General features: G+C 44.9%; 1 protein-coding gene and 1 long non-coding RNA gene across 3 annotated transcripts in view; one reads left to right on the forward strand and one right to left on the reverse strand.

The window, feature by feature from the left end:
- Positions 1-1,082: 1,082 nt before the first annotated feature.
- LOC307221122 lies at positions 1,083-4,975 on the forward strand. The gene is made up of 2 exons (XR_013841313.1): positions 1,083-2,954; positions 3,219-4,975. It is a non-coding gene; the product is annotated as an uncharacterized lncRNA (long non-coding RNA).
- CD151 (CD151 molecule (Raph blood group)) overlaps positions 3,374-21,195 on the reverse strand; it is a 38,824-nt gene continuing 21,002 nt past the window's right edge. For both annotated transcript variants that reach the window (XM_079985295.1, XM_079985294.1), the window contains exons 4-8: positions 17,838-17,912; positions 13,091-13,195; positions 10,014-10,169; positions 8,022-8,108; positions 3,374-5,278 (exon numbers count right to left, since the gene is read on the reverse strand). In XM_079985295.1, the coding sequence (XP_079841421.1) occupies positions 5,219-5,278; positions 8,022-8,108; positions 10,014-10,169; positions 13,091-13,195; positions 17,838-17,912 (483 nt within the window). In that variant the 3' untranslated portion in view covers positions 3,374-5,218. The remainder of the gene's footprint in view (positions 5,279-8,021; positions 8,109-10,013; positions 10,170-13,090; positions 13,196-17,837; positions 17,913-21,195) is intronic.

A 21,195-nucleotide genomic window follows, 5' to 3' on the forward strand; every position in this document is an offset into this window, starting at 1 on the left:
TTTTACCAAATTGAGATAGTCACTGCTCTGGCTCAGGTAAACCAAGGATGTTGTTTACCCCATGTTGTTGAGCCATGGCTCTCATCTATCCCAAGCCACTAACATGGAATTGATGGGAGTTGGAGCCACTGAGTGGCTGGAAGGGAGCTGGAAAAGTTTTACTGAACACATCAATGCCATGGGTGGAGCACTAGATTGAGACTTTCTCTGCTGACAATTCACTATTGAAGGAATGGGGTCCTTAAGAAAACATACTTTTTGATTCAGGATTAGCAATGAATCACACAGAGAGACACAGAGACATCTTGGCTGATAAGAACACCAGCCTTGTTTGCTTTCCACTGCAGGAGAGAGGGTGGCTCAACTTGTGCTGTGGTGGCAGTGGATGATTCAGTAACCACAGCTGCACTACACAAGGCAGATGCAGAGTTCACTGTAAGGACAAACAAAAGCAGCACTCCTTGCTCTTAGCCTGCAGCATGCTATGTTTGGCATTTAAATATACATACTTGTGTAATGTCAAGCACCACCTAGTGGTCAAATGCTGGAAAGGAATTAATGGCAAAATAAGGTTTTTCCCATTTCTGGAGATGCACATATGTGCACATAGGTTTACAACTAGTCTCTTCTTATGCCCATGTATTTGTGGTCTTGGAGAAAACCACTAATTTGTTTGCGGGTGGTGTTTTTAGACTCTATTAAAGCTATAATTCTATAAACAATTTAAAGCTATAAATTTAAAGTTATAAAAATATTATACAGTGCTCCCGTCTAAACATTTTGACATGAAATTGAAATGCTTCACTTTTACTAGTTGAAGGAAAAACTGTCTTGAATGAAGGTCCATCAAAAACAAGCAACATACTAGCAGTGCAATCCTGTGTCTAATCAGAATCTAGACCCCATGAGCTCAACTGGAGGGATATCCCCAGAAGTGTGAATCAAATTGCAACATAAAGCATGCATAATTGCCACGTGAATAGCATTGCAATGCTGGAAATCTCAAACTGCCCCTAAGAATCGGGGAAAAAAAGAGATGCTAGACTTGGGGAGCTAAAAGGTTGGGGAGGGGAGAGGAACCCATCTGAACTTGAAGCAGAGACAGTTCAACCAAAGGCTGGATATTTTAGTTTCATTGATACTCTGCAGAAACATCACATCACATCCTGGGGTGGAGTTAGGACTCTATCAGCCAAGCACATGAAAGCAAGAGTTTTCTCCCAGATCTGTAGTAAAGCTTTCTCTCTTAAAGTATCACCAAACCCAGCCAACTCATTGGCCACATGGAGACCAGAAGTCAGTACAAAGAAAGTAACAAACATGACCAAGTCTGGCCTTTTTCTGCTTAAAAAGGAAAAGGATTTAGTACCTGGATGAGATAACTCTTCGCACTGCTTGGCTGGCACTGTTAACTACTTTCTCCCAGCTTGTTGGGGTAGAGCATTCACTGCAGCTGAACCGTATTAGTGGCAAATGGAACTAGTTGGTGCCTCCTTCCAGGTGCTTTTTAGAGAATTAACAAGCAGGTTTGCTTCTTTCCCTTTGTTCCAGGCTGCATGCACACCATACATTTGAAGCACATGGTTTCCCCAATGAATACTGGAAATTGTAGTTGCCCTCTCAAAGGGCTACAATTCCCAGTACTCTTTAAAAAAAATAGTGTCCAGGATGGGGGGGGGGGGGAGGAGGAGTCATATGCTTTACACATGCATTGAATGGTATGCTACAGTGCAGAAACTATGGATGTATGAATGACTGTAATTCCAGTTTCAAAACCAATCCAGAGATAGACATGGGATTCACTCATTAGGTTGAGTTTCCGGTGTGCTTCTGATGCACAGTAGTCTGGGTTGCACAAGAGCCTGCTTCTATTACATCAAGGGTGAGGTTTGCGGGGGGGGATCATCAACCTTAGGGGACCACTGGGCACATTTGGAATTTTGAGAGTCACAAAATGGCTGCCAAGGGGCCCAGAAGAACACAAAATGAGTGCCACATTTAAAACAACAGAGAGACAGGACCACAAAAGTGTGGAGTAGGTATGTGTCCCCAACAATCTGGATCAGTCACTGCTGCTCTTTCTTCAGAACCAATGGGAAGGGTGGGTGTCTAATCCTGGCATCCAACAATCATGCGCATCTTTCAAGTGGCAGCATGTTCAATGCAGGAGATGCCAAGTCGGAAATAGGAACTGAGCAGGAAGACCAAACTGCCTCCAGCACTTTGTGGATTTTTCATGAGATATTGACTAAGACATCGTAGGAGGTACTGTCAGGTGCATCATGTGATGCACAAATATTTGAAATATAGTAGTTGACAATCTCCCAGACCCCCCTCCCTGTTACCGATGAGGTGTTTGGCTACTCCGCAAACCCATGTTATCACTTCGGCCTCACAAAGGACAGAATACAGACAATATTAGCTTTATTGGCCAGCAACATAAACTGTATTTAAAGCATGGTTATTATATGAGGAAAAACCAAAGAGCAAGCACAGATTGCTGACTGGCAACCCCTGGCCCTCTCTTACCATGGCACAATATAGTTCCCCAGTTGAGGGTGGTGGAGAGAAAGCTAGCCATCCACACAAATGCACTTCAGTAGTCAAATACTGTTTGAAGCAACTGCAATCAGAACCTTCTGTTTTCTTGCAGGTTGGGGAGTGGGGAGAGAAACATCAGGTAGGTATAAAGAAATAATTTAGCAATTTAATTTGTAATAATTTAGATACTCACCCACCTTTACAGTGAGAATGGCGCAAAACCTTTCTCCTGCAAGGGCATTTACCATGTGTGATCATGCTTTACATCTCCCCAGCTATCTCCTGAACTGTTCCTGAACCTCCTGAGCAAAGCAGCCAAGAGGACACTCCATTTTTCACTACACCCATGAGAGGCAATTATGTGACATGGACTTTCTTGGGTGGTGTGTTTATATTAAGTGCTTGCCTATCAAGCACTTAGGAGCCAGTGTGGTGTAGTGGTTAAGAGCGGTAGTCTTGTAATCTGGGGAACTGGGTTCGAGTCTCCGCTCTTCCACATGCAGCTGCTGGGTGACCTTGGGCTAGTCACACTTCTTTGAAGTCTCTCAGCCCCACTTACCTCACAGAGTGTTTGTTGTGGGGGAGGAAGGGAAAGGAGAATGTTAGCCGCTTTGAGACTCCTGAAGGGGAGTGAAAGGCGGGATATCAAATCCAAACTCCTCTTCTTCTTCTATCAGAGCCCACAAAGGGCTGGAGATGGAATTACCTTTAGTCTCTACTTTAGTTGGAGAAAGTCACATCTAGCCAGCTAAGGAAAATCCTGGAGTGTAAGACTAGGTTCCCAGGTGGGGCAAAACCTGTATACGCTGGCCTTTGGTGGTGATGTTGGAGGCTTAGATCAACTTTCCACAGACTGGTGCCCTCCAGTGTTGTTAGGACTCCCAACTGCTATCAACCACAGTAAGGTATGATGGAAGCTGGGAGTCTGGCAATGTCAGGAAGGCACCAGAGACTGGGGAAAAGCTTCCTTAGGCCATGTGATTGCTCTTGCCCCCAGCCAGGTGTGTGAAAGGGGACAGGGAAGAATGGGCTATGGAGGGGCAATGCAAGAGCTTCAATGGAACCTATAGAATGCAAATACACAAGCGGCCACACTGTTTACTCGGGAGACTTTCAGTGGGATAGGAGAGGGATGGGGATCCATATATTGGACTTCAACGACCATCAGCCACCAGCTACTATTACCAATGGCCAGGAATGATGGGAGCTGTGGTCTAACATCTGGAGGGCCCACCTGGTTCCCCCTGGAAGTATATTCTTCAGCATGCTGCTGTTGCTAAAGTGGACCTACAAATGAGGTGTGGGGAAAGCTGTTAAATGGAAGAGGTACCTTACTGAAATCAAAATGTGAGGCAGTCGTGAAACAGGTCAATGTAAGAATGGGGAAGGAATACTTGGACACTGGCTATACAAACAGGATCTGGACACCTACTCTATCAAGGATGCTTTTTCTGTTTCTAAAACATATTCTGTGAAAACCTTTAGAGTGGGTGAATTATTGGGAAAACTAGCAAATCTGCTGTTGGAAGCCATTCCTAGAATAGCCTCCTCTACAGCAGAAGAGGCAACTGCTGTGGATACAAAAGATACTGGCCACTTTCTCTCCTTGCACCAAATAGTTCAATTTGCAATTTTATGCCTTACTGCCAATTGAAATCATTTTGATATGAAGCATACTCAGTAAATTAATGAGAGAGGGGGATAGGAGAGCTGAATTCTGGGTTTTCATGCCAGCCAGAGAGTACCTGGCTGGCTAATCAGACTTTGAAGATCAACACAAAAGCAAGTAGAAGTATGTTCTCCCCGGTTAAATGATGTGTCATTCTGGGAGAGGATGCTCATTCCTATGAAAAGGGGAGCTGCATGATTCCACAGAGTCGGGTTATCTTGACAGCACAGTTGAGGCAGGAAACCATTTCAACAGAAAGCTTATTGTTTGTGTGTCTGTTGGAAAAAGTAGGCCAAGGCTTCTAATTAAGAGAACAAAAGAACGTCCTCCAACACCTGGCCTGAAAGGCACAAGACTCGTCTCCAGGGGGGCAGAGGGAAGGCCCTGAGGATGAAGCAGCCGGCTTTGTGGGTAACCTAGTCCATCCATCTCTCAGGCACAATCTCAAGGAGATCAGGAGAAGAGATTACCCAGCAGAAGGAGGCACTGCCTTGGATGGGAAAGAGCAGTCGCATCAGACCTTCCACTGGTCCAGAAAGGCACTTCTTCTGGGTGCAGGAAGAGAGGATTTAAATCTCCCAACCTGTGAATGCCTTATGCATCCTTGTGGGCTAGTTGTCAGCCGATCGGAGAGTCAATGTCTTGGTTAAAAGAGAGCTAAAAGGGAAACAGGAAAGGTGCCGGGGCCCCTGGCAGCGTTGATGATCTCTCTTTCAGATTGAATGCTTGGGTCTGGGCTTGGAAACATTTCTGGCAGATAAGAATTCTACAACTCCATGACTCTGGACCACAAAGAAAAGACTGGGTGAGCCCTGGGCCTCCACGACTGCCATAAGGAGGACAACTGATCGCTCTCTCTCTGGCAGAGGCACTGGGTGATCCAATAAGTTTCCTTAAGCAGCAGAAGTCCTTGCGAGGTTGATTTTTTCTGTGCTGCCGCCTAAAAGGATAGGGTGATGGGATGGAACGTGGTGTAGTCAAGCAGGTGGGGTGGTCTTCCAAGCTTCCCTAGTAAGGCTCAGATTTCAAATTCCTGTACAAACAGCAAGTGAAGAGCATCCCAAATATCTAGAAGGCAAAAAAACCAACAATACAAAACATGGGTAAGCAACAGGAGAAGCAATGCATCAAGCAATGTATCTCAGCACCTCTTCATTCTTCTCACATGGAAGAATGTTGGTCCCTTGCAATCATACAGAGTTTTGCAGTCAGAAGGGACTGATCTTCCAATATGGGTACAGAGAAAATATGACCTGAAACCTCAGCAGGTGAACCCTGAAGCCTGGGCAAGCTCAGTGGTCTGTAGCTCAGGGACAGCATCTGGCTTTCACACAGAAGGTCCCAAGCTCAGCCTCCAACATTTCCAGGTATAGCTGACCCCTGTCAAAAACCCTGGAAAGCCACTGCCTCTCAGTTACCGCTCAATGAACCAAAAGTATGACTTCGTACAAGGTAATTTTCTATGCTCCAGCAGGGCAGCTCAGCTGTAATAGAGATGTGATGCTGCAAGCAAGGGCATTCCTTTGGACAGCTGGTAACAGCTGTTTTCTGTAAGAAGTAAAAGGAAAATCTCGCCCAAGTGAGAAAGAGCCAGTCCTGAGTGAACTGCACTTTACAATGACAGCTGCAAAGGCATGAGAGGAAGGGAGAAATGCACTGGTTCGGCATTAAGATTACATTAAGATCACTGCACATTTCACCTTTGGCCATTTAAAAAAAAAAAAAGGAAAAGGAAACATTCTCATAATTATTTGAAACGGGAAGCGAAGAGAGAAATCGAGCAATGGATAGTTACTATGTGATTGTCAAAACTCCCAAGATATCAGAGTCACTGTGTGTTATTCTGGTAGTGTTCTGAATTTTAAGAGAAAGAAGTTATTTTAAAACAGGGGTCAGCAAACTTACCGCACCTCGGGCCAGTGTCTCTAACACTGATCGTGCGGCAGGCTGGAGGGCAGGGGAGCGCGTGCCCATACGCATATACACACACTATTTCCGGCGCACTTCCAGGTCGGAGGAGCACCAGAAATAGCTTGTGCGCATGTGCACAGGCCTCCTCCGACCCGGATGTGCACCAGAAACAACGCTTATGCATGCGCAAATAAAGCTTGCGCATGCACACAAGCTATTTCCGGTTTTCCTCTGACCTGGAAGTGGGCAGCTGTACAGCGCAGTGCTGGTAAGAGCAGGCGGTGGCAACGGGGGTGGCCACAGGCCAGATAAACGAGTCCCTCGGGCCTTATCTGACCCGCGAACCTTAGTTTGGGGACCCCTGTTTTAAAAGCATCCCCTTCTAATTACACTGCTCAGTCTGAGCAGCTGTTGGGACAAATCACCACTAGAGGCTGCCTTCTCACTGCTTTACAGAAAGATTTCTGTTTTTCACAACCTTCCCTTCAGTAAATAGTATGTTGGTACTTTTTTTACTGAGTCATGTGTATCTAGAGTTGGCAACCTCAAACCTTTAGAAGCGCCTCCATCCCTTACTCCATAAACTGTAGGATTTTTTTTAAGCACACAGGTTATTAAGGATTTACATGTATATGTTTTTGGAAAATTGCCACTTTAAAATGATTGTGGGGGAGACATTCTCTCAATTTCACAGTGAAATCAGATAACTCACATCTAAGAAAACACCACCAAAGCTGGCTTCTACTGTAGCTTCTTAGCAGGGAACCCAAGGGGTGGGGAGGGCCACATTCCATTCAGGGCAACTTTCTGAGGGCCACTTGTCAGGGTCAAAGGTTAATATCAGGCATGTAAACAGTCCTTTGTGTGGTTGCTTGTATTGAGTAGGAATTGTCTCCAGTTAGGGAAGCAATTTGAACGCTAAAAGCAAGCCAACTTTTGAGGCCATGAATGAACCACAAATGGCAAAACAGGTAAGTGCAGGTATGAAGGCTGGCAGGCAACTTTGTGTGTGTGGGGGGGGGGCTAGTAACTTTTGAGAACTCATTAGCAATGCTAGTTAATATACTGTGCTCAGCCAACACACTGGCTTCAGAAATTCATGATTGCCACAAATCATGGAGATATAGAAAACTGCAAAAGAAATAGGCATGGGTGAGAATATTCTCTCTCTCTCTCTCTCTCTCTCTCTCTCTCTCTCTCACACACACACACACACACACACACAGTGCAATGTGAGATGATACTTGAGCTTAAAGTGTGTAAGATCAGAGATGACAACTACATCTATGACCAGAAGATTGCTCAAGGCACAGAGATAGTATATAGAATCACTTCCCACATTCACAGCAAACCCAACGAAGCCTGCAGGATCCAGTGGTGCTGGACTGCTGCTTAATTCCAGCTGCTTTTACATGGTTACAATTTGCACACAGGATCCTCTGGATCCTGCAAAGCTATTATCTCTAATTTACAGACAATAGCAAAGAGAAATCAATGACCTTTTTGCCCTAATGCAGTGTTGTTGGCAACTAGAGTGGGCAACATCCAAAGCCAACCACCGGAGCATTTGGCCAAGTGCTACGCCACACTCCTGCCTAGCCCCTGCTGGGGAAGTATGCACCTTTCATGATATTCCTGAAACCTGTCTCTTTCTCTTCTGTGGTTGATTACCCATATGTTTTCTGCAGCGCTGTTTGTGTGTTTGTTTGTTTGTCTGTCCTATAGCAGCTTTCGGATCAATGGTGAACTGCATGACAGGTATCCATGGGTCAGACTTTGCTTACAGGTCCCCAGTCGCCAATTACTCTCATAACAGTAAACCTGAGACAGGAACTGTAGCATGGTGGTCTCTCAAGCTCTAACCTTGCACACTTCAATCTTGCATATTACTAGCCCATACCTGTACAAAAGCAATGCCAATCCCCACTGCTCCAATGATTTTCAGGTGTTCCTGGATGAAGTTTTCCAGTTTAGTGATGCAGCCACCCTAGAGAGAGAGAAAATTGTTGACATAATTTCAAGTTTAATTTGTGTCTTCTTGTGCTGTTTCAAGATTCGCATGGGAACAAAAGTTTTCACACAGCAAATAAATGCAAGAAGATTAAAAAAATGGGCTGGGGCATATGAACAAATGCTCATCCTTGCAAGGATTTCTTGGCCTAATGCTTCACTTTAATCATGTTGCACATGTGGCCTGAATAGAGGGCTCCTACAAAGTTGAATCAGTAGTAGTAGCTTGAATCAGTGGAGCACCAGCAGCCAACTGTAAACCTGTAACATCAGCAGGCACTAAAAAAAAAAAGATGAAGTAGAATACAGCGTTAGGGGAAGCTCAATCGCTGCCTGCCTCCATCTTTAAAAGATTGTCTTTGGCCTCTGGGTGGCCTGTTTATCTGCCTTGCCAAGTCATTGCAGACAGGAGAAATAACAGGATTAGCTGAAGTGTGAGGAAAGCTTTATTTTTTAAGTTGTTTGATCATTTCACAAATATATTCCCACTGGGTGGTGGCCTAAGAAAGCACATGAGTACATGGCTCATGGTTTCAAAGCTCAAGCCAGTAAAGGCAGAGCTGAGGAGACTCAAGTTTAAATCCCCCATGAGCTATGAAGCTCGTGGGATGGCTTTCAGTCAGTCACCATCCCTCAGCCTTGCCTACCTCATGGGATAGCTCTGGCGAGGATAAAAATAGAAAGGAATATCTACAGAACACACTTATAACTACTTTGTACCAATTTAACTTCTATGTCTCCCCCCAAAGAGGTCTAGTTTGGGGAAGATGCTTAAAATCCTTTGTTAAAGGATCTCCTGTCCCTTCCCATACAAATATGGTTCTCAGGATTCCCTAAGGAGAGGGGACGAGTGTTTTGAAATGTGTTCAAACTGGTTATGTAAACTGGTCATTCTTTCTACATTTCCTTTTGGCAGCCTGTCACAGGCAGGTCAGTCTCAAAAGGCAGAATGAAGGCAAATGTTGCAGACTTCACTATTCTTTCCAAATCTTTGGAAATATTATTTAATACCTTTCTTTATACCCACGTAAATGGCACTTCTGTGTGATTTACATGAGAGGACAGTTCCCTGCCCCAATAGGCCTACAATGTAGAAACAAGACAATGTGAGACAAGAGATGAATGAGGAGGAAATGGAGGCCAGGGCAAGCTGGGGAAGGAAATACAAAATGGTGGAATCTCCTTTCAAACGAGTATCTTTTCTCACCAAAAGTATGTCCTATTGCACTTTGGAAAAGAAGCTAGGGGGTGGGCAGCAAGAATCACCTGGGCCCAGCAGTCAGCAATCATGCCCCGAGGCACAGGGCTTAGTCTGTCTCTGCCTGACTAAAACAAGCTTAGTTGCAGAAGTTATTCATGCTCCTCATATCATTTAATCCCCCTCTGAATCCTGTTGAAAAATGATTGCTTCATTGCCATCACTCTTTGGCAGAACACTCTGTAGACTGAAACATCAACTGACAGTTGGAAAATTGGAATTCCGTGGTTAAAAAAAACTTCCCAAAGTATTTTTGAGTTTAAGGGGACAAACTTTTTTTAAAAAAAAAAAAACAGTTAAGGTTGACAAGTCTGAATCTTTGTCCCTTTTCACTGAAAATGGTAAAAACAACAACCCAAGAACACCACAAGATGGTGGCAAAGTGTCTCTGCCTCACCTGCCCATGTGTTGGAACAGAACTGCTGAGGAATATAAATATCTATTTGCGACTAGTTTTGTGACTACTCTAGAAGAAAATCTTCAGGAAATGTAGCAGAACATACTGAGAGGCTGAATCTGCTGTGGTGCCTTGAATGCAACTTGTTGATAAAAGTAGTCTCAGAGCCATCTGACATCCACTTAACTTTCAGATAAGAGGGAGGCGGCTCAGGTCTGATTTCTTACCTCTTTGTAGATATTCGAAGGATGATCTCTTTGGCCACATTTATCTGTCACTGTCTTGCAGCAACTGTCTGGGAACTTCCGGTTTAATGCATCAGGAGATTTGATCCATTCGCTGTCACTCCAGTCTGAAGCGTTATGGCTGCCACAGCACTTAAACTGAACACACACAAACATAAAGGCAAAGTTTGCAGGGTGTATTGCCAAAAAGATGTTGCAACACTCAAGTTGTCTATGGTATCATGTCTGTGAATGCCTGTACCTCTGGCCTGCACAACTGCAGGAGCATACAGCCCACCAGTCATACAACAGAAGAGCTACTGAGCTTTTGCAGAGCTAGAGGGCTGTGCACATTTCTTCCCAAGAGCAACACCAAGCTGGGTTTAGCTGGCATTTCTGTAAGAGAGTATAACTATGACTGCTGACTGGTTTCTTTTAAAGAAAGCATTCCTTAAATATAAAGCCATCCTTGAACAAAGATATACATGGTGATGTCACTACTACTTACTATACATATACGGGATGTGTGTAAGCTGGCCTATAAACATCGTACTGCTCCTGTGACAGTCAATGAAGAGGCTACTCTGGTTGTTCTCGCTGTATCAAGCTACATTCTCTGCAAGCAGATCAAATATTCGGCATGGTGTAGAAGAGACATAGCTAGAGTGAACCCATTCCTGGCAGGCATGCTGTACCCTAACGTGCTTCCTATCCATTACAGTCCAAGCGAGTCTCCTCCCTTCCTTGCATTTTCCCGTCTTATGTCATGTCTGCAGAGAAACACCCTAGGCATGCAGACAGAAGCTCTGCATGTGTAGGCTTGCCATACGCCCAGATTTTCCTGGACATTACCGGGATATCAAAGGGGGAAATTTCCAAAAGAAGGTGCTTTGTCCTGGATCTTAGGCAAGTAAAAAAAAAAAAACCAACAATTTTGGTGGTATCCTGGTTTTTACTCTTTGAAATATGGCTAACAGATTTAGGTTGAATCCTGACAAGGCAGAAGCACTGTTCTTGAGGGGAAAGGCAGGTGTGGGGGACTCCCTGGCTCTGAATGGGGTAACTGTGCCCCTGAAGGACCAAGTACGCAGCCTGGGAGTCATTTTGGATTCATAGCTGTCCATGAAGGCGCAGGTCAATTCTGTGTCCAAGGTAGCTGTTTACCAGCTCCATCTGGAATGCAGGCTGAGACCCCACCTGCCCGTGGACTGTCTCGCCAGAGCGGTGCATGTTCCGGTTATCTCCCGCTTGGACTACTGTCTAGAATATCAACATTTTAAAAAGCCACATAAGTATAAAAATATTGTTGTGGTAAAGTGGTTTTACTAACTAAAAAGTAGGAATAATAAGAACCAATCATTCCCCTGTCACTAGCCAAAGGTTTCACCTTCTTTCTGAACTGCAGCAAGTCTCAAATAACTTTCTGTAACCTTGGAGCTATGCAGCTGAGTGCACTTCCTCTCCTGTATGAATTACAGCCTAAAACAATGAGATGCCTGTCCAAGTTTTCCAAACTAGGTGTGTCAGACAACACAAGTGCTCCCTGATGGAATGACCTAAAATAGGACTTCTCTGCTTGATGGAAGATAAAATCTCTGCCTTTTCTCTGTGCTCTGTTGTAAACTGGATTTCCCATCATACACTTCTGTCACTAGAGATTACTGGCTCCGAGAAAAAGATGTGACAAAGAAGTAGCAGGGGCTTCATCACCTTCCATGTTCAGAAAGGCTGCCACATTTGCTCCAAATGAAGATGTGTCTGCGCTCTCACTTTTCTCTTCAAATGACATGTGAAGGTATAGTGGATTGGTGCTTCGGAGACGCAACCACTAAATATGGCCACCTGTTTATTTTAACCAGCTGCACTTGTGCTTCTCTTTTGGGACTTCTTGTGCCAGGAATGAAGCCAAGAGGCAGCAATGTGCTAATAATACATGTGCCCTGTACAGCACCTCTTGACCAAGGAGGTTAACCAACGTAGAAGGCATGGGAAAGTGATCTGTACAAAGTAGGAGGCATGGGGGAAATTATCTATATTTGGAAAGCCCAGTCAGGGTATCCAAGGGACTGCTCTGTGTGGTCAAGTATTCTGCAAATATTCTGACAAGCTGTATCTCACAAACCCTAGATCTCTTAAGGCTGGTTCATAGTTATTTATTCATGTCATAAAATACTGCTTGACTGTAAAAAGCAAACAAACCTCAAAGCTGTTTTCAAAGAGAGAGAGAGAGAGAGAGATAAAACAGTAAATTGATATCATGTGCTACTCAAGAAAATGGAAGTCTGGAGCTCCCCCTCTCCAGTTGTGAATCAAACAATCCAGATGAGCAGAGGCCTATATGTATATATTTCTATGCAATTAGACTCTCATTTTGCAACGCAGATGGCATCTGCCACAAAAAAGGGAGGTGGAAAGAAGGCCTGTTGCGCATCAATGTGTGTGCAAGACCTCAATTCACATGCAGTAAATAAAGACTTCACTTGTGATATACCAGTGGTTCAGTGCTTGGACATCAATCAGACGTTTCATCGCTAAAGAGCTTAGTCATCGAGTTTTGTAGTAAATAATATACAAGAGAAGACAGTATGTAAACGACTTAAAGGAGAAGTATATCTGTCCCCATCTGCATGTTTCCATTGGGAGGAGCATAGAAAGAGAACGATGTCAAACCTCCTACAGTTTAGTGACGAAACGTCTGATTACCAAAACGATGTCCAAGCACTGAACCACTGGAATATCACAAGTGGACTCTTTATTACCGAGTTTGCAGTTGTTCAAGATAAAATCTATTTTGGAAAGAGAAGAAATGAGCACTGAACCTCTGATATATTACAAGTGAACTCTTTATTTACTCCGTTTGCAATTGTTTAAAATAAAGCTTATTTGAGAAAGAAACTACTTTTGGCATTTTTATGGATGTTTGTTAGAGATAGATGCCTTGGTGTTTACTATCTTGTATCAATTGTTGTGCATTTTAGGCAAGTGGAGAAACCATTCCACATATTTGGTGGAATACTTCCTTCCATAGTCGAAAGATATAGAATCTTATCACCCTATTTAAATCCATTTCCTAAGCCTACCTCCTGCTGCAGTTTGTCCACCGCACTAGTCACAGACACTTCGTCCGGCTTCATGTACTTCTGGGTCATTGTCTCCTTCAGATTTTGCTTCAGCTCTGTATTCAGCTGCACAGGGTGGGGGAAAGGTAGTAGGGATGGAAAGAAAATATGAATAACATCCTTCTTCGACATAGCTCTCTGTATGATAACCAACACAAAACTGCACCCAGAATGACTCAATAGATCCCTGGTCCAATTTTACAAGATAAATAAATTTGGGAAACAAAGGTGAGATGGAGAGTTGCAGAATGTTAGGCAAGTGGGTTGCTCAAGAGCAGGGATAGGAAGCCTGTGGCTCACCAGATGTAGCAGGACTAGAACTCACAACTTCCTAGCCACTGGCCATGTAGGCCAGGACTAATGGAAGGCCACATCCCTGCTCTAGAGAATCCGCAAGCTCTAAATAAACACAGGCAGACGCAACAAGCCTTTCTTCCCTTTTGCCTAGGTAGATCAGAATCTGCTGGTGAGATCTGAGTGATCTGCAAGAATTCTGATTCCCAATCCTTTAACAATAGGAATGACACACTCCCCTCCTCCCCTCTAAACTAGGCTGCTGAGATGAAGAAAGCTGCAGGAGGGGAACCAGAAGTTGATTTGTGTCCAACTGGACTGTGAGTTAGTTCTGCTACTGAAAACAATTCCCCAGTTGAAAGTGTTCCAACAACGTTCTACCAGAATCACACTGCCACTATTTTGCTCCAGTTGGTGGACCTTGGGTGTCTTCTAAAAAGCCAAATACACGTCCCACAATCCTGAAGTCTGGCCGCTTCTAGCCTAAACTTATTTTCTAATATTTTCTGTAAAATAAACAGGCATCCCACTTCACTTGAATTCTAGCTTGTTATATGGCCCTGGGGCTCCAGTGGCTTGGGCCCAAGCACCTGGGCTTGACTGGATTCATGGGACAGGCTATCAGCAACCCCAGTACTTTTGAAAGTAAAGCTCTGCAGCTGTCACCATGAGCTACATTTTCTCTCATGCATGCACTTCACCGCTGGTGAATGAGATGGAAAGTTCCATCAAACTCTTACTACAATGTACACAGAAACAACAAAGCTGCCTTATACTATGGACTCGTCTAGCTAACTACCTGTCAACCCTGATTGGCTACATATCTGTAGGATCTTGAGCAGAGATCTCTCTCAGCCCAACCCACGGAGATCTTTTAACTGCAAATGTCAGGAACTCAGCCCAGAGACCTTTCAGCATCTAAAGAAAATGCTCGACCACAGAAGCACTTGGGGAGAGGAGCGGATGCCCCAGGAAACAAAGCAAGGGTTTTTGCATCAAAATACAGCAGTGATACATCCTTAAATTCCACTTGTACAAGGTAAACATATCAAAGGAGTGACTAGAGCATCATTTTTTTGCCAGACTAGTGCTTTGATTTGAACCCAAATGATATGAGGCTTTAGAGATGAATAATTCACACAAATACAAGGGGAAAAGGTTTGCTGGCACCAAAAGCAAAACTAGAGAGAGAGAGAGAGAGACTCAATTAGCAGATGCCTTCCAGGAAAAACAAAATAAATTACCTGTGGGCTCATAGGAAAGAACTGCAGCGTGGAACAAAGGCAGCAAAAGCAAATACACAGAGTTTTATAAGCAATTGGGGAAAAGGGAAGCAAGGAGGGGAAAATAAGAGGAAGAATCACAAAAGACAAAGTGCATTCAGTCCTAGATATAAGGGGAAAGGAGGCTTGCAAGGAAGGTGTGGCAGACAGAAGAAACAGAGGCTTGCAAAACAAGTAGGATCCACACAAACACTGGTGTCCCTCCCCAAACTACAAATCCCAGCATGCCATGCCCACTTGCTTGCATTATCAAACTCAATACCATGCATTCCTGAAACAGCATTTTAAATTAGCTCATCCTTCCTGGGAAGCTGATTGGATAAGCATGCTAAGAGCTAATGATTCCTCAGACAGCTTTTGAAAAAGAAAGCGTCCTCTCTTTGAAAAAATGTTTGGCCTGTTCTGTGCTGGATGATTTCTGTCCATATGAAGTTGTGATTGCTTAGGAATTGTTCAAGGCAGTCTATTAAACAATTTCCATGCAAACCTGGTGTCAGGGGTTCAGGAGCAGAGGCACAGGGGAGAGAGGAAGCGGAGAGCGAAGGGGAACAATCCAAGGGCAGCGTAGGGGAGTATGACAGTGGGCCGAGAGATTCCATGAGCTTCTCCAGCGATTAGGAAGATTCCCAGAAGGGGGCACCGATGGCCAGGGCAAGGGGGGTCCCGGGAAGGACGCACCAGAAGCAAGGGGCCAGCGGCGACTCCCAAAGCAGCAGCTGGAGATCGGGACCAGCTTCCCCACCAGGGCGTAGCGGGGGGGGGGGGGGGGGAAGAGTCCCATGTGTCAGGGCCGGCTTCCCCTCCAGTGGGGAGAGAAGATGAGGCAGGGCTGACCACGCCCCTATCGCTGAGTGAGGGAACGGAGGGGAAGTCAGACCCAGCCAACCCCCCCGAAGGGGGAAGCAGTGACAGGAGCAGTGTAACGGTCAGGAGGAAGGTTGCCGGCTGGGCGTGCGCGTCAAGTTCAAATGTACAGGAGCGCGGGACAGCAGGGAGGTCGGATTGGGAGCCAGGTCCTAAAGCACGCCGGAAACAGGGGGAAGAATCCGGGGAATCAGCATCAGAAGAGTCCAGAAAGGGCGACACCCCAGCGGGCAGAAGGGCCCAGAGGAGAAAGGAGCAGAGGAGGAGGTGGAGCAAGGCTAGGGTCTTGAACTGGTGTCAAGGGGGAGGAGATTCAGATGGAGCTTCAGCGGTCTAGGGTTGAGACGTAGAGCTGCACGCCGCGGCTTTGAAATGGAAACTGAACCTTAATAAAGACTTTTGTATATAGCAAGAACTGGCGTTGGTCCTTTGTGAGCTGGGACCTTGGGCAGCTCTGACACCTGGATATAGGAGTTAGCTTCATTTTACCTTACCCATTAAATAAATAAGATGCAACAAAATCCCTGCAAGGGTGTCTTCTCAGAGGCTATGGGGTGGGGGGAACATACAATAAAAAACCCATCTAGAACAGCCATCCCCCCTCACCTGGTGTCCTCCAGATGTTTTGGACTACAACTTCCATCCTTGATAACCTCTGGCTATGCTGGCTGGGGCTGACTGGAGCTGTAGTTCAGCAAGATCTGGAGAGCGCCAGGTTGGGAACGGCTGATCTATGCAAAGCTTATGAACTCATGTGGTGTAGCCCAGGAGATCAAGCTTTGTTGAAATGCACACATCTGTTTTATAAAAGGATATGTGTGAAGACCTGAGTTACGGTGTTCTGTCACACACCTATCTTCCCATTGCCTTTAGGCCACCAGATCTGTATACTTGTAGCTGAATGCTGACATCAGAATCGTTTAAACAAAATATGGATGATCCTGAGGAAGTTGGTGCATGTAGACCTCTTATTTTCCCCACTGAGCTTTTCTGAGTTTAGTCACACTTATTTATACAATAGGAAGGTGCTACAGTAACAACAGCTTTTTGCTAGTAAGTGGGGGGGGGGGGGAATCTTCAGCACAAGCAATCAGACTGTTAGTCCATTTCATACTACAGTAATGTGACAAGGGAAAAGAGAAAGAGGCGATGCAAAGGGAAATTTGTATTCCAAGCACAGGTGCAGCAGCTAGCCAGATGCTTTGTTAGAGGGTATTTTCACACATCAAGACACTTTTTCTGGATCAACTCAATGCTGATCTATTTCATGCAGTATTAAATTGGCAAGCTCATACACAATTCATAGGCAAATACCATTTCGGGTGGCAGTGGTAGTTTTTTTAAATTTTTAAAAAAATCAAACTGATATAAATCACTGGGTGATATCATACAGAGACATACTCAGAGTAGACCCACGAAATGGTTTTTTTACACATAGAATTATTTTTGTTGACAACGTTTTTCACTGTGAAATGGCTTCAACATATTTTATGGGAAGTGATTCATAAATGGAATCAAATAAAGAAATACATTGCTGCACCACAAAACTGGCTCTTCTTGGGCCAATGTTGTATACGAATGCATGCAAATAAGATTTGAAATGAAAGTAAGTTTTTTTTATACACCAGAGGAAGGTACTGGGAGAGAAAAAAGGTAGGACGAGATGGGCTCATAACACACCTTTAAATTGAACTCTCAGCAGTTACACAATACGGGCCTGCTATTCTAGGACACTTAAATATCTCTTGTACACCCACCCTCACCCCATCAGTTCAGGGTATCGGTTTATTGGCTACAGTGGCCTTGGTATGGGCCATCACTCATCTCTGCAACAGACATGTTCATAGGGAACCGAAGTACCTCTGCCCGCAGCAGGCTTCTTTCACCTGTGATGTTGCCACTGCTGTCACTATAGGGCTGGCTGGGATTGGGCATGGGAGTATGAAGGGAAACCACAGCAGAATGACGGGTGGGGCTGTGCAGAGCGAAAGGAGAACCAGTGTGACATAGCGATGAAGAGTTCAGATCCCCGCTCAGCCATGAAGCTCACTGGGTTGTAGTGAGGATAAAATGGGGAGAACTTCGTACACCCCCTTGAAGGAGAAGGTGGTATATAAGTGTAACAAACAAACAAACAAACATGTGCATGCTTTTTTATGACAAACACCAGGACACTTGTGAGAGGTGAAAGGCAATGGTGTGAGAAGCCTGGAAAATACAGTCTGTCAAACTGAGGGGCTCTTTGCTAGTTATTAGTGGCTGCTTACCTGCTGGTAGTAGATATAGGCCAGGATTCCAGCAATTACCTCAAGCAGGAAGATGCACAGCAGCAATATAAAATACTGCAAAAAAAGCAAAATGACGTGTTAGAATAGACCAGAGCATAATGTCACCACCAGTGAAAGGTTCCCTATGCAAATCTTTGAGGAAATGCTCAAAGCTAACAAATCGATTCCACTTCCCCCATAAGAAACATAGACTGGCAAAACAAGCAGAGGTGGGTGCCAATGCTTGAAAGCCCAGAGAATGGGCAGCACGGAATGGGGAAAGTAACTTGCTGGGATCCAGTGGCACAGCTAGAGATGACATGTTGAGTTCAGTAGATTCAGCAACAAAAACCAGTGTAGTTAATGCATGAAGCTGTGTTTCGCTGACTCAAGTTCACCCAGCCTAGCATGGTCTACTCAGATATGCAATGGATCTCCACAGCCATCTTTCGTAGTCCTGCTACCTGCAATGCTTTTAACTGGAAATACCAGGGATTGAGCCTCAAATATTCCTACATGCAAAGCACGAGTGACTGAGCCTTGGTTCATCCCTGGACGGTTTTCACAGCTGTGGTTCCTACTTCTCTCCTGCCAATGCCACTTGTCTTGAAATGCAAGCCCTTCAAAGCGACATCATTAGGAGCTCATCACAAGCTTGTTAGGGGGCAGTGGAATGTTTCCTTGGTGTGGGCAGGGAGGGTTTCAGAATAGCTGGGCTTCTTGCAGGGAGGGCTCTCCCAAATGGGCAAGAGTCAGCAACATGCCTGCAGCAGCACAGGGGCAGCTTCCGGAACTTTGGACTGAATCGTCAAAGGATAAAACCAGGCACAGGGTGAAACACAGAAGAATTTCCCTGCCCCAGTTGCTCAGAGACCCCTAAAGTGGACCATTCTGCTGACAACCAACCCAGAACTTGAGCAAGGCTTGGATCGTTCAGAACTCATGACACATTACATCACTAAGCTTATGACAGTCTGAGGTGTACATGTACCGTCAGCAACAGAATTAGAATGAATACAATGGGAGAAATCTGAAATGTATTTGCTTGGAAACTCTTTGTATACAAGTATCAGCCACCGGCATTATGGTACTTAGCCACACACAATTACTGATGTGTTTTTTGGTATTGCAGTTTTAGTGACACGGGTGCTACACACACCACAACCTATTCTACTGGCTATAATAGACTGCTTTTTACAAGCCCATTTCAGCAGCCGGCAGGATCCCTGCAAGTCCCAGGGGAGACTTCTGCAGCACCATGCAGGCAAACCCTGACTTAGGACACCCAAAGGCCATCCTGCAAATCCCCTGCCATTGGAGTTAAGGCGGGTAGTGACTAGGCAAGGATCTTCTCGGTTGTGGTGCCCTATCTCACAGAGTGTTTCCAACCGTTGGAAAGCCTATTAAGTTCTATGCTGCTCTTGAAAAGTTTTTTTTAAGACCAGCGTGTGTGGTTTTTTTATGCTCCTTAATAACTGCTTTTCAATCTTTCATCTGAGGGATTTTATTTTCTTATTTACTTCCTTTGCTAGCTGCCCTGGAAATACACACTAGTGAAGGTCATAGCATAAATGTTATTTAACTGAACAGTAAAAGTTAGACGGGTTTCTCTGCCAGGCAGTCTTCAGTCTGTGAGCACACCGCATCAGCCATTCACTCACCCCACAAAGTGTTGCTGAAGCCTCAGACCAACTGCATGCTTGGACAAGGTATCCCTTTCATACCATGAGAATGAGTAACCTAGCAGCGCTCTGGCTAACCAAAATGGGGGACTGAAATTGAACAGAAACACACCTTAACCCAAGGGACTGCTTTCTTTCTTTCTTTTTGGAGACAAGTTAGGCAGAGCTACTGACATCATCCCTTTGTCCAGCTTGTACATTAAGGAAAGAGGAAACAATCAACTAAGGAGCTGGAAAGTTGTAATTTCCAGTGCTTGTGTTCTCACATTGTCCCCTTTGAAAGTACACTCCTCCTCCCACAACCAGACCACTGAGGAGATATATCTATATGTATATCTATATTTCTCCAACGGCAGAACAATCAGGGCTGATAGAAAAGTCCAGATTTAAAACAGCATAGCTGTAAGACATCTAATATATATAGAAGCACATTTCTTTTTTAAGAGGTGAGGTTGGAGCAGGAGGACAGAATCCATCAGAGTTCCTATTAGTCAAAGAGAGCTGCCTTTGGGGCAGGGAGGGGATGATATTCCACAACTGGGAAGGAAGATCAGTTAAATATCCTATGTGAATCATCTACTGGAGTACCTCCAAAATAAAGTTTTATGGAAGTCATATGATCTGAGTTAGAGGGGGGGAGGAGGGGGGAGAGAGAGAGAGAGAGAGAGAGAGAGACCCCACACTTTCTAATTCAGTGGGCCATCTATATACAATCATTATAAAGGAATATCTTCTAGCTTTCAATCATTATGGCTATAAAATAACACAACCGACACATCACTTCTCAAACTTTCATTCATCATGATGATCCACAAAGACTATCCTTACATATGACATTCTGTACTGAGCATCAAGATTATGACATTGAAAGAAACTGGGGTTACCTGGTGCAAAGTGGCCCTCTAGACTTGTGAAAATATGCTTGGGGTATGGCAGCCTTTGCCAATCTGGTGCCTTCCCTCCAGCTGCGTTGGACTACAACTCCCATGGTGGTGGCTGGGGCTGATGGGAGTTGTAGTCCAACGCAGCTGGAGGGAAGGCGCCTGGCTGACGAAGGCTGGGATATGGGCTTAAGCTCAGGATTGGCAGAAGCCTTTGAGCCAACTCTGCCTGGCTGGCCACAAAGTGTTTGTTGTGCATGCTGCTTAACTAAACCGGAGGCCAAGAGACAGGCGACAATAGATCTGTCACAACCAGCCACTCAGGGGAGGGGAGAATGGCAACAAAAGGCTCTTTTGTTCCCGAGAGACAATCATTAGTTTTCTGTGGCAAAACAACAAAAAAGGACTGTACCAAATTTTTCATCTGTAATTGCTGGCTTGGAAAGACAGAAACAAAAAGGGAGAAGTCTTCCGCACACTGGGCCATTGTGTGCCTGCCAAGAGGGATTGGTATGGTCTACAGGCCATGTCAGCTCCAGTATCATCACAAGCCATGAGAAATACCACTTCAGAAATATCATAGCGCTTTCTTTGTCCTTACTGTACGGTGTCCCTGCGAAAGAGGCCTCCGCCTCACACCTTCCTTTTTCACGGCTGCACTGGCAGAGAACGCGTCCATTTCCCAGCCCCACCAACACATTTAGTTGGAGCAAGCCTACTTTTCACATTATACTCTGACACAGGTATTCCTGTTGATGTCAGAAAGAGGAGCATATGAAGGATCTCATAGGAACA

The sequence above is a fragment of the Podarcis cretensis genome (genome assembly GCF_951804945.1).
Source record: "Podarcis cretensis genome assembly, chromosome: 1".
Classification (NCBI taxonomy): domain Eukaryota; kingdom Metazoa; phylum Chordata; class Lepidosauria; order Squamata; family Lacertidae; genus Podarcis; species Podarcis cretensis.